Source organism: Solanum pennellii, chromosome 6, assembly GCF_001406875.1.
Source record: "Solanum pennellii chromosome 6, SPENNV200".
In the NCBI taxonomy this organism is placed as follows: Eukaryota; Viridiplantae; Streptophyta; class Magnoliopsida; order Solanales; family Solanaceae; genus Solanum; species Solanum pennellii.
Genome location: NC_028642.1, coordinates 1,592,658 through 1,607,306, shown reverse-complemented (window position 1 = coordinate 1,607,306; position 14,649 = coordinate 1,592,658). Strand labels below are relative to the sequence as shown.

Below are 14,649 nucleotides of genomic sequence, written 5' to 3'. Positions count from 1 at the left end.
GAGATACACTACTTTTGGAGAATCTGATATGCCCGTTGATATTGATATTTTTGAAGAGTCCGCGCAATATAGATCTAGATTATACCAGTCATATTCAATGGACAAAAAATTGAAGGGGGACAAGTTTTAACTCAAAACTAGTAGACAAGAGGTCAGCAAATTTATACAGTTATACCGAAACTGTACTTGTACAATCCTCGAACTTAGGAGTGATCAGTGGTGTTGAGGGTAAGTCTATGTGTCATGCCAAGCTAACATGTAACTACCAAAGAAGTGTATTACTACCTTGCAAAACGGCAATATATATTATTAGTGATGGTAGAAAGAATAATATGTAAAATTTTAAAAGTTAGAGAACATTTCAACGGTGTCTGTAATAAGAAAAGTCGCAACTTATGTTATGGAACATCTTTTTGATGACTTCCTCATGAACTATGTTGAAGTTGAATGGTCATCGTTATCTCCAACGGTTTAGTTTTTCAACCTTTCATTCATAGCGCCTCTATCAAGGACTCGGGCACACCACATTATATTGTAGCGTGTTTGGGTTTATTTTAAAGTTATGACTGATCTGATTGATTTACTCATATAATTATAATTTGTGTCGTAGCGATTCTTGAAATAACAATCAAATTATCACTATACTTATTCCTTTTTCTACCGTAGCCTATATTTGTTTCAGTAATTTCTACTTGACAGTTTATATGACTAACAATTTAGCTGGACTCATGTGAGCAGAGAACCATGACTAGCAATTTAGCTCGACTCATGTAAACCGAAGAAATAATTTCATGATACAAATTTCCAACTTCTTCTCCTAGCTCTATTCATGCTCTCTTCTTATTCTTCCTTTCGTAATATTTTTCAGTTTTCCCCAAAATGGCAGTACAAGTCCCCAAGTTGTCCAATTCAATAAAGCTGAAATATGTCAAAACTTGGCTACTAATATCTTGCTAATCAGATTCAAACATTATTTCTTGTGCCTACTATATATATATATATATATATATATATATATATATATCTGAACGTACTAAAATGTGATAAGATTTGTGATATTATAAATTAAAATATACTCTTAATAATTAGCTACTAAACTAGCGTAAGTTTCCTATTTTTGTTGTTATGATGAAATTGCACAATTATTGAGTAGTCAACTCATATATTTAGAAAAACATTTAGCTTTAAGAGATTATAGCATAAATACAAATAAGGTTAAAATAATCGAATTTTTCTCCTAACTAATATTTCTTAATTGGCGTGTTAAACAAGGCTAATAAAATTAATTTTGCAAACTAAAGTGGTTAATGCAATGAATTTTGCTATCACACTGGCGTTAGGATTTTATTTTATGAGTTTTAGTTTTTGAAATGCAATTATTTTGCTTATTGCTATATATATCAAATAATTGTTTTTTCTACAAAAGTATAGAATTTGAATGATCCTTTTTTATGGAATTAAAAATACAAAATAAAAAACCTTATTTTTACGTACTGAGATTTTATTCACATAAAATTATAACAATTAATTTAATACAGCTCTAATACGAATGTTTTCAGATAAGTCAAATAATCATCCAATAATACCATATATTTTAATTATTAAGATTAATCTTAGCAATTTGCTTTATCTGTTCAAAAACAAGTGCTGTTTTAGTTTATATTAAGCTTATTAAAAAAATTATATAAGGTGTTATAACTAAATTATTCCGATTAGTTAGATGTTTATTTGAGAATTATTAAAAGGAAATATTTCTTTAATATACGATGATATAATTGAAAATAATTACTAATAATTACTTTGGTATAACTTTTTTTTGCTGAAGCAGACACTTAATTATTTCGGGTGTAGAAAATACAATTTTTTTTAATCTTGAATTTCTAAATGATAGTTATTTTTTATTTCTAAAATGAAGGATATTTGAAAATGGAGAAAATAGCATGTATATTTCTATCAATGTTAATTCTATCACTTAAAATAATCTTTGATCGACATAATTATTCCGGTTCGTTCTGGTTCGTCCCAGTTCAGTTGCGTACGGGACGGAACGGGATATCCCGAACCGGGACATGGAACGAAACGGAACACTTGTACCGGCTTATTTCGGTTCCAGTCCGATCCGATCCGGTTCCGATCGATTCCGATTAATTAATATTTATTAGTTAATTTATATTATATGTTTCTTAATTAATTTATATTATATATTTATAAATTATAATTTATATTTTATATATTAAATAATAGATACTATCCAAGTAACCCAACTACCCCTATTAGTATTACATTAGTATTACATTTGAGACTTAGTTGAAACAAAACCCTTCCTAGAAGGTGGTTGCGTGAACTATGCACTCTACTAGTACTTGTAAATTGAAATTATAATTTATAATACAAATTTAAATAAATTAAATTAATTTTAATTTGTGTAATTATTTTATCCTTATTTTTATTTAATTTTGTAAATTACAAATTTAATTTATTTAAATTACAAGTTATAAATGTTACTTATAAATTATAACATATTAATAAATAATAAGTAATAACTTATAAACTTCAAAAGATTTAATTCTTGAAAACTTAATTAGACTTAACTTGCAAACTTAATAAGTAAAATTTGTATAAAAAATATCTTTAAATAACTTAAGTAAAAAATTACATTATAAATTTAAAAACTATTAATTCAAACTTAGAAAAATAATTTTTCTTTTCATATTTTCATAATTCAAAAAAATCATTTTTTGAAATAACTAGATGTGTCATCCCGTTCCATTCCGGTCCGCTCCGATTTCATCCCGGTATATAGTGGGATGGGAAGGAATCGAGTATCCGTCCCGATAATTCCAATCCGGTTCATTCCGGTACCGGTCAACGAACCGGTCAACTCGTCCCGTTCCGTTCCGATACCGGTTCGTTCCGATCCGATGGTCCCATTTCTGTCTGTTGCCCAGTCTTAATTGAAAATAGCTTTTATGATATAATTGTTTCAAATTCAGTAATTATAAATGAAAATGTCAATAGTGAATCAACAAAAAGACCAAAAATATGAAAATATGAACAGCCTCCGAGTTACATATTTGATCGATCAATTAAAATAACTACAGTATCTGCTAGTTAAATATGTAAAAACTATATATTGTTTTATAGTGTGTGTGTGTGTGTGTGTATATATATATATATATATATATATATATATTTTAACGGGCAAATTATACTACCTAATTTTGTTCAAATATTTTTATGCATTAGCCAGCGATACAAAATTATAGTTTAAATGAACTAAAACATGTAGCTTTAGTTAGAATTTTATAGCAATTCTTTTCTCCTTTATGCCCTCTCTCGTTTCTCGCCTCTCTCTCTCTGCCCTCTATCGCTAGTCTCTCCTCTCTCTTTGTGATTGACATAATACAATTGTATACAGATCATGTGGCAATGATACATATTCAAATAGTAACACTTAATGAAATATTCATTTCAGTGATACAAATACAAATGAGATATTTTATGATATAGATTCTTGTCTATCATTCAAAAGTACAAATGATATTATTTCAATGATACAAATACAATTGGTAATTTTCTCGAGGAAACAAATGGTAACATATACAAATATGAATACATATACGCAAGGTACTAGATGAATACAAATACACATGAACACAAAATACAATTTGTTATGAAATATAACATTGATGTAATTGTATTTATTGATACAAATTATATTCGTCAATACAATTGATACAATTTATTTGTATTAAAAGTTACTCTATGTTTTGATTTGAGTCACTTTGTTCTTCTTGTGATACAATTGTTTTCATTGATATAAATTAATTGTATCAAATATATTCGTGATACAATTATTGATTAAATATACAACCATTGATGAAATATACATTTAATATAATTGTATCTCTCCCGCCTCTTTTCTCTCTCTAGATCTCGCTCGTCTTTCTCCCTCCTCTTCCAGTCTTCTCCGTCTCTCTCCTCCTTCTAACATACAACTATGAATTGTATGTATAGATTTGGCTCATTTTCTTCTCTTTTTTTTAGTATGTAATATCACTGTAATTCGTTGGATGATAGAGAATACCATAAATCTTTAAGACATTTTTGTAGTGATCCCTATATTATATATATCATTAATAATTGTATATTGTATGTATAAATTTGTATCTTCTTGAGCGCGCGGATACATCTTGTCGTGACTATATCCAACACGACTTTAATCACCAAGACAACGAAATTAAGCGAAACATATGTATAAACTAGTGAAAATTTTATAATTGACATATATAAACTATCTATATTGATTGTATTCATCGCGACTATATATATTGATACAACGAATTTGAGCGAACACATTGAGGCCCAAATTGAATGCTTATAATGGGTTTCTAACCCGCAAACAGAAGGCCCAATACATTTCATTTTCAGAATATTCATTTGGCGCCAAAATCAAGCTCCTTCAATGGCGGCGTTCACACTTAAGCTAAACTTTCTGGGAAATATTCTGGTGCGACTCGTCTCTTTCATGGTTCTCGTTTTGCTCGCTCGTTTCGCATACATCTTCACTGTCAAAGGCAAATCATGTAACTCCGGCGACTTCTGCTTCTTGCCGGAAACTCTAACTCTCAACATCGCCGGTTCAAATCCTAATTCCATTGATTTACCGGATTCCGGCACCGATATCCGGAACTACTACTACTCTGTTTTCGAAGATCTCATCGCCGACGGCTTCCTCTCGCCCAACTCTCACTCTCTGTGTATCGAAACCTTCACTGGCCAAGACGTAGAAGCATTGATCGACGTCGGAGTCATAGATTCCATCGGCATTTTCCACAAATCATCTCCGCCGTTGATTCGATACGGTTACGGTCATCACCAGCCGTTCGATGACAACACTTTCCATTTCGAGTTCGCCGGAAATGGAGTACTCGACCGATCATCAAAACCAGCGGAATTCGCTACAGAAGTTTCTAGAACAATGAAGCCTGGGGGTATTTTCGTCATTCACACTATATCCAAAGACGATTACAGTCTCCATTCGTTGATTCAATTGTTCACTTCCTTCAAATTGATCAGCTCCATTGAAATTGACAGTTTCGCAACATGGCAGCCTCCAATACGCCAAGTAATTTTCAAAAAGGTGACACGATTCGAACCTATGATCACGAAAAATACATGTGTTGATTTAGAGAAATCAAAAAATTACTGTTATACCCCTAGTTATAAAAGGGAATTAATTCGAAAAGCAGAGTCGTTAGTGGTAAAAGAGCCATTGAAACCATGGATACAATTGAGAAATGTGAAGTATTTGTCTTCCATGGTTGATATTAGCTTCAAGAAAAGGTACATTTATGTAGATGTTGGAGCAAGGAGTTATAGTTCAAGCATTGGTAGTTGGTTTAAGAAACAGTATCCGAAACAGAACAAGACGTTTGAGGTCTACGCGGTTGAGGGTGATAGGGGATACCACGACGAGTATAAAAGAAAGGGTGTGAATCTTTTGCCATACGTAGCTTGGTTGAGGAACGAGACGTTGTTCTTTGAGATAGGTAGGGTTCAAACTAGGAAGAACGTAGAGAAGGGTCGAGGGTTGGGGAGAGTACCATCAGCACAATCGTCGTTGGATTTCATATGGGATTCGAATAGGATTGTGGGGTTCGATTTTGGTGAATGGTTGATGAGTTTGGTTGATGATGAAAGGGATTATTTGGTTGTGAAAATGGATGTGAAAGGGAGTGAGTTTCATTTGATAGAAAAGTTGATTGAGAATGGTGCAATTTGTTTGATTGATGAGTTGTTTCTTAAATGTCATTATAATAGTAAAAGATATGACAAGACATATACACAATGTTTGGAATTGTATTCTTCTCTTAGAGATATTGGGATTTTTGTACATCAATGGTAGTTGATTAATGAAATTGTAATCTTTGATTCTCTCTGTGTTCTTTTCTGGAGATTTCCATTACGCGATGCACCTTCTCTTTTGCTTTCATCATCAACTCCAAATGCATTATCGAACACATATTTGATAACATTTTTTAAGAGTCCGAGCAACATAAGATAGAATTGGCCTTTTCTGATTAATGTATTTGTGATGTGTTACAAGTTATGAAATCGTTGGAACGTTTTTATGATCTTGTATATCGTTGGTAGACGTCACGTAGACTTGCCAATTTTGTTATAATTGGCAAAGAGGAACAATGAGGATAGTGAATTAGGGGTTGTAGGAGTAGTTCTTGCAGCCTCAGTACTTGAAAGTGAGACTTCAGCTTTGGTAGTGCAGCAACAAACAAGATTATGGGGACTCCATGATCCTGAAGAGTCTACACATTTGAGAAGGATCAACTCGTAATTGTATAAAATTTATGTTTGATCGGACTCTTCGTAAGTGTCGAGGGATGCGTTCAAAGTATAGACCTAAGTTGCTCAGGCGCTTCAAAAATGACGACATGTGCATGTCAGAGATTCTAAAGAGTCTTAACACATTTGAGAAGGATTAACTTATACTTGAATAGACCTCTATGTTGCTTGGACTCTTCAAAAATATCGAGTAAACTAACATGGCGTGCACGCAATGTCAAAATGTAATTGTAGCTTGAGAGAAATTAACACATACTCGTGTTGTCACATTAAAATATAAACATTTAAAAACTAGTTCAAAAATACTATAAATTGCAAATCTTTTCATGTTAACACAATAAAAAAATTATACAATTTAAAATGTTGTTCAAAGTTTATATTATTTAAATTTCGAAAACAACAGATAAAGTACATATACTCAACAACTAAATAGTTTTCAAGTGTTACATTCTTACATATTCGTTTTTCTATCCCACTCTAAATTAATAAAATTTTCACTTATCCGCCAAACTCGAACCATATCATACTAATAATTGTTAACTATAACATATCTCACTAAAACAAACCTTACTTATCTGACATTTCTATAATTGTTTACTTTATAAATCTCCTTATTAAAATTTCTGACTTTATCACCTTTCGACCAATCTCCTCCTATCAAAGATATGATACAAGTGTCAAGATTTACAAAATGTATAGAATAGTATTTACTAGAGATGTACATCCCCACATATATATTAAGAGAGTCAATCCAAGTTCTTAATTTCCTTGGGAAGTGTGAGGTGAGTTGTGAATTGTGGATGAAGGCCGTGAACTTAGGTTTACAAAATCTTTATAATCCCAACTAATATATTCTTCCTTTTTGTTTATTAATAGTCATATTGCCAAAGTTCTTGGAATCAATAAAAATATACAACTATACTTCTTGAAGAATTACAATTCAATGTCATTGGATGATCTCTCTTACAAAAAATAACAAGTATATCTATATGATATACATATGATATATACATAATATACTTGGAATGACAACAACAAATACTTCTCATATCTCAATTTATATGACATACTTTTCTTTTAATTAGTCGCGAAAAAAATGATACATTTTTATATTTGATAACCATTTAAGTTTAAAATCTATATGTTACCTTTGATAAGATGATTTATAGTTAAACAAATATATCATTTTATTTCAAACAATAAATTTCAAAAATATTTTTTTGTTTCTTATACGATATGTCAAGTCAAACATTATATAGATTGAGACAAAGAGTGTATGTAAATTACGTATGAGGTTTTATAAAACAAAAATTCTAGCAATCCACCCACCCACACGAAGGAAGCTTAGCGTTTTTAGTCCCTCTAGTATCAACAAATTAATATTTTGGTCCTTGCGACTTTTGAGGTTGAGCATATGTAATCTTTATTTGATTGATATGCGTATTTTTTATTTTTATATCGATGTATCTCTATAAATTTAACGAATTATTAAGTATTAGATTATTTAATTATTATATGTTATGTTAAATTTATATTGTTAATTTATATTTAAGATAAATATAGTTATAAAAATGGTCTAATAAATATAACATATTTCTTACGTGGGATTAAAACACATATTTTAGTTAATTGAAAGTTAAATATAGTTAACTAAATAATACAAGGACCAAAACAAAAACATATTAGTGACTGAGGACCAAAAGTGTTATTTATCTATAAAAAAAAATACAAACACAATAATATGTTCGTGCGCACTACATATAAATTTGATGATAAATTCTTTTTAAATTTACTATTTACTAATTTAGATTTTTTTCTAGAAATATCTCCAATCGAGTAAATATGTTACGCAAAGAAATGAATCGATTCTTTTTAATTATTAATAATATTATATTTTTTTTATTTCAATTTAGGTGATGTTGAAATTTCATTATGAAATCGCATATAAAAACTAACTTTTTTGTAATAATATTAATATTTTTGAAAAATTTGTAAATATATTATAAATCAGAGTAAATAATTAAAAATTTAAAATTTAAAACATACAAACAAATTTTATTTTGATCATGATATTGAATAAAAAAACTAACCTCTTTGTAATAATATTAATATATTAAAAAATTTTGTAGAAATATTATAAATCATACTAAATTATTTAAAATTTAAAATATTTTAAAAATACAATTTATCACATAAATTAAAACGAAAAAAATATCTATAATCTCACCGAATTGAGGGTGGGGAATCATGTGAGATGTGAGACATATTATTTAGTTAATTGGTATTTTGCCAGCTATTTTTGTCATTTTCTAATTATTATTATTATTATTATTATTATCTTATAATAATAGTAATATTATAATAATTATTTTGTTGTAACATGGACCTAATTTTGGAAGTATACATACATGCATGTATATTAGTGTACGGTTCAATTATTTTGCACCGTTTTTGTCCCATCTTCAATTATTTTGTATTTATTCCTACTCCAAATATATACTTTATAATAGACTTTTCAAATAAAAATAAAAAATATAATAAGAGATGAGGCTATAAAGTTTGAACTACCATCGATTCAAGCATGACATATACAAGTAATATCTATAATTTATATTTTTTATATTTTTAATTATTTTAATATAATTTCTGACTTTACGATCGATAATAAATAACACTTTTAGTTGCAAAAACCTAAAGTAATTATCTCACACAAGCTATAAAAGCAAGATATCACTTTGAGTAACATTACACGTTGTTGTTAATTTGACAATATAATTGCTAAGCTATAGATAAATTAACCTCCTTTAAATAACTAGTATTTGATTTACTTTAGAAGTAAGAAGCAAATTGTCAATGTATTTAACAAACGTGTATATATATAATATAATATATAGTATAATGCTTATATTTTTAAGTGAGTGGCTATTGAATCAATTTTTTTTAAATAAAAAAATCATATTAATATTGTTTAACTTGTTATAACAGATTATTTACCATGTGTTATACTCTATTTATTTCATCATTTTATTTAGCTTCTATATTGAAAATTGATTTTTCATCTTACTTGTCTATTTTAGTAAATTAAGAGAATATTATTATTAGTATTTTTTTCTCATATTACCCTTTAATACTAAATAATGACATACGTAGCAATAGTCAAATTTAGAGTTTACTAAAGCAATAAATTTTTTCTAGTGGCAATAGATTTTTCTGTTAGTGACAATTGAGTTATTGTCGTTACATCCAGCGGCATTTATATTAAGTGTTGATTATAAATATTCATATTACATTATTGTATTTACATCATTTATTTTATCTTTCGGATGAGATAAATTAATCCAAAAATTATAATATCAAAATTATAATCTCAAAATAATTTAATACACGTACCAAATAATTCAATATTATATATAAAATAAGATGATATATTAAATATTAACATAATATAAAATCTTTAACATGTAGCCATTTATGTTTATGTTAATTATTCATAGATATAAGTCTTTAGCGTAAGCCATCGCAGCTGGTTATCACTTTGACCAACATTACACATGCTTATTAATGACACTATGATTACTAAAGATTAAATTAATTAACTTCTTCTTTTGTATATAACTAATTGTTTTATCGATCAGGGTTGTGATGAAATATTCTTTCATTCTTAATTAGAGGTCTCGAGTTTGCCGTTTCGATTTCGTGTATATCGAATTGCGTTTGTTAGAGAATGTTCTACCCCTCAATATAAGACTTTTCGACCTGAATCCAGACTTAATTTGACTTTAATATAAATATCGAATACCAGATGAGAAATCAAGAAATTAATAAAACTAATTGCTTTACATTAAAGGTAATTAAGAAGGAAATTGTTTACTAAGCTAACTAACAAAACAATCATTGAAGTAAACCTATTTTATTAATTAAATGACAACTAAATTATTAATTAAATTTGATAGGATTAAAGAAAAAGAGAACATTGAATAGTTCCATGGTTTTAATTCCCCCATTTGGCCTACATAGGTGCCCGTGACACGACTACATAACTAATTATTTCCAGATCATCCAAATCATAAAATAATGTAAATCCCCCCTAGTTAATTATGATTAATATAATTTGACAATTAGTGATATTAATTAAGTATTTCAAACCATGTTACTAGTTTAATTTCTTCATATCATGAACACACACACACACACCCCTTAAAAAAATCTGAAAAATATGAAGATAATATTGCACACAATATAGAGTTACGGATAGACAATGCGTTCGCTTATGAATTATGTTAGAAGTTCAATATATCAGTATCGAAATGATAAATATGTATGAAAAATTCAATATATCAGTGTCGAAATGATAAATGTGTGTGAAAAAGGGTATGAACAAAGCTAAATATACATTATTTTAGAACTTAATACCCTTTCAGTTCAAAATCACAATACGTAGATTCTAGATTTGTCATTTTGCGCAACAAAATTCTTCTTTTCATTTCAAATCTAACTTAAAACCGACTTTATGTTTAGCTTAGGGACTTAGGACCAAGAAATTAGAACAATCCAAGTGTGTTCCCTTATGAACTTGGCATAAATCCACCATTATCAGTATCGAAATTTTAAACTTTACACGACGTTAATCTAGATTTTGAAAGTCCCAATATGTATATACATCAAATTATACCTTAGAGAAATTAAAGACGAAATAACATATCAAACATATACAGATAATATAAGTATATATATATATATATATATATATTAAAGTTTGAATTAATTTCTCAAAAGGAGGAAACTCTTGTATAACATTATAAAAAGTTCATATTGTGAAGCCCCAAAAATTTACAAGAAAGAGGAAAAAAACAAAAAAAAACAATACTTTTCACCCTCTTCCATTTTTGAAAGAGAGTTTAAAGTACAATCTCCTCATCTTTGAGTACAACTTCCATAAGCACTCTCCAATCTCTCTCTCATAAATTTCATTGGGCTTATAATATCCCCCTTTTAATCCAAATCTGCTACTATTAAATGCAGATGGAAAATAAATAAAAATAAAAATTATCTACAAATAATAAAAAGTAAAAAAAAATAATAATAAAAACAAGAAAAAAAAAAAAACTTTAGTCTTCAGAGATAGTGGTGAGATGAGGTCTCCACACAACAACCTTGCCGCTCTTACTCCTCCGGTGAGATGATTTCTTTAATTTTGGCATTGTACTATCACTCGAAAAATCGCGATCACCATCGTTGATGGTGACGTGGCATTTCTTATTATTATTTTTTGGTAGTCTGTTGATTGAGGAGGATGTGATCCCGGATTTTTTCTTCTTCTCCGGGACAGAAGATGCGGGAATTAAGAAGTATATACTACCCCTTTTGAGCTCGGATTCCGGCGATAAGATCAGAATCCGGCGAGCCATTGTACCTTGAGAGCATGGTTTACTCAAGACATGATTAGGGTAATTTTTTAAAACTTCATAGGCTGTGATTGGACTTGTAATTTCTTCAACATGACCATTTAAATGTACAATACGAATTAAATCAAGTGCACCACAAGGAAGAACACAAGCCAAACAACACCTTAAGCTATTTCCCATAATTTGATGAAATTAATCAAATCAAAGTTTTTGTTGATAAGAGAAAAAAATATAATGAATGAATTTCTTTTTTTGAATGTGATAACATTGAGTTGATTGGATTGGAAAGGGGCATGTTATATAGCAACAATCATACTCATGTGTGGACAAACAATAATGTGTAAGCGAAATGACCAAAATACCCCTTTAGAAATAATCTAATTTAACTATAATTTGAGGAATAACTACCTGGCGAAGTCAAAAATTTAAATTTATGCATTCCGAGTTTTATAGGATGACGATTTGAAATGTTAAATTTCATTTTCTAGATTTATTTTGTGTGTATATATTTAGTAAAGTTTAACCTAAATATATAATTTGAGGCGAAGTCAAAAATTTAAATTTATGCATTCTGAGTTTTATAGGATGACGATTTGAAATGTTAAATATCCACTTTCTAGATTTAATTTATGTGTATATATCCAGTGAAATTTAACCTAAATATATAATTTGAGGCGAAGTCAAATTTAAATTTATGCATTCTGAGTTTTATAGGATGACGATTTGAAATGTTAAATATCCACTTTCTAAATTTAATTTGTGTATATATATTCAGTAAAGTTTAACCTAAATATATAATTTGAATAAAAACGGTTGAATTCGATTGAACCCTTATGTATAGATGATTATTTATTGTTCTCTTTTATTTAACATAAATAAATAATTTGAATAATAACGGGTTATCTAATGCATTTTAGCTCTCTATTATACTAAAGCAAAATTTACTTTATACACATCAGAAGAATAACGACTAGGAGTTCCCTTATCTAACAAATTAAATTTTAAAAAGTTTACAACATAAGTTATATGTAAATGCCTTTTAAGTAACCAAACTAATTTGTAAATAATTTAAGGTACATATAACTTGGAGCTCTACTTAAATTACCAAATTTAGCACCTACCATACCTAATAAACATATCAAAGCGTGTATATATGCTTATTGACCTACCAAATATGCATAAATTAATTTGTCAAGTATGAGAAAAATAAAAATTTGTATCATAAGTTATGATCTTTAATTTGTGATTGCTTGATATTTCTCTTGATTTTTACCATTAATATTGAAAAGTAATTTAGAACCTACTATCATAGACAGAATTAAAGATTAACTTACGAGGTCATGGGAACACAATAATTTTTAATAGGGTCATATTTTATAAATATATTTATCTGTCAAACTAGTTCATTCGACATTATCGTAATAACTAATAATACAAAAACTTCACATTTTGAATTCGTCTATGCCCTAATAGGGATATTTATGGAATTCATAATTTTAGGAGGAAAAAGATTAGTTTAATAAATTAAATTAAATTAAATTAATCCTAATGTTAATAACATTCAATGGATCCCAACTGCAAGTCACCGTGAATATAGGCATTACAACTCTGCAGTCAGTCATTAGGTACGGAAAAAGGGAAAAATAAAATATCTTCTTTTTTAAAAAATAAATAAATATCTTCTTTTTTTAACAAAAAATAAATAACTTCTTTTTAAATAAATAAATAAATAAATAAAATAAAATCTGCAACAGTTCTCTGACGTATACTCGTTTTTTTAGAATAAAAAATAAAAGTTAAGACGATTTGTAATATAAATAATCCTTTGAAAATTATTCCAAAGGGTTTAATTCTAATTAAAGATTGAAATCAAATAATCTGATTAAAGATGGGATCAGTTTGAAAATTTTAACATCTTGGTCTTCTAGTAAAATGGTGAGATATTCTTTTTATTAGAGTTTCGATTAATTTAAATTTGTACGTGTAAAGATCACTAAGGGGCAAATGTTATCCGGTCGGTAAGAAAATAATTCTTTTTTAGAAAAATAAGTGTGTATTACGTAGTTAAGTATCAATATAGAATGCCACTAATAGAACGTATTTTTTTCTACTTTCGCTAAAACCTTTTTTTATTTTTAAAAAACTTATTTTTTAAAAAAATTAATTATTTTTTATAAAAATTAACCAATAAAATATGAAAAAATTAAATTCCTTCAAACCAAGCACACTCTAAAAGTAAATAAAAATTTGCACGCAAAAATTAAACGTATAACCCTAAATAAAAATTAAAAAATATATTTATTCCGCCACACACCTTATTAAATTAGGAAGGATGAGAAGATACTTCGAATATTAAATAAGATTAATTTATTAAATATTTATTTTTAATTATAGCTCTTAAATATATTTATCTATTAAATCCCAAACCAATCAATCAGAGCAAATCACTTTAATTTTCTTGCATCACTAATGAGACTTGAACCTTTATTTCCTATGATATATTATATTTTCGTTCGATTGGCCATGAAATCATAATATCGTTTGTTAGTGGTCGATAAGATTAAAAAATGTGATTGGCTGAATAAAATTTGATTACTTCACTCTTAATTAAAACTTTTAAATTTGAATTTTGAGAATGTAGAAATTTCTAGTAAGGATTTTTTTTTTTTTAAATAGACTCTATAAAATATGTATCTGAAATAGTCGAACAGTTCATTTCCAATATCAAATGATGTTTACAAAAAAAAGTGTTAACATTAATTTTTACTTCAAACCATAGTTGAATATCATACATGATGTAGAATTGCACCTTCAATTACAAGTGAAAGTGTCCACTTTTTTTTTTACATTGGTTCTCAAAATAGGGGGAAAAACAACAAAT

The 14,649-nt window shown here is 28.1% G+C and overlaps 2 protein-coding genes across 2 annotated transcripts; one reads left to right on the top strand and one right to left on the bottom strand.

Moving 5' to 3' along the window:
- Positions 1–4,450: 4,450 nt before the first annotated feature.
- Positions 4,451–5,937, top strand: LOC107022888. Its single transcript, XM_015223465.2, has one exon. It carries the CDS (start codon positions 4,466–4,468, stop codon positions 5,906–5,908), a length of 1,443 nt encoding a protein of 480 aa, XP_015078951.1. The 5' UTR covers positions 4,451–4,465; the 3' UTR covers positions 5,909–5,937.
- A 5,458-nt stretch (positions 5,938–11,395) lies between these two features.
- LOC107022611 lies at positions 11,396–12,031 on the bottom strand. The gene has a single exon (XM_015223207.2). It carries the CDS (start codon positions 11,946–11,948, stop codon positions 11,472–11,474), a length of 477 nt encoding a protein of 158 aa, XP_015078693.1. The 5' UTR covers positions 11,949–12,031; the 3' UTR covers positions 11,396–11,471.
- Positions 12,032–14,649: the final 2,618 nt, after the last annotated feature.

Excerpts from the sequence above, each read along its gene's own strand:
- LOC107022611 (XM_015223207.2), bottom strand. The coding sequence starts at position 11,948 with ATGGGAAATAGCTTAAGGTGTTGTTTGGCTTGTGTTCTTCCTTGTGGT.
- LOC107022888 (XM_015223465.2), top strand. The coding sequence starts at position 4,466 with ATGGCGGCGTTCACACTTAAGCTAAACTTTCTGGGAAATATTCTGGTG.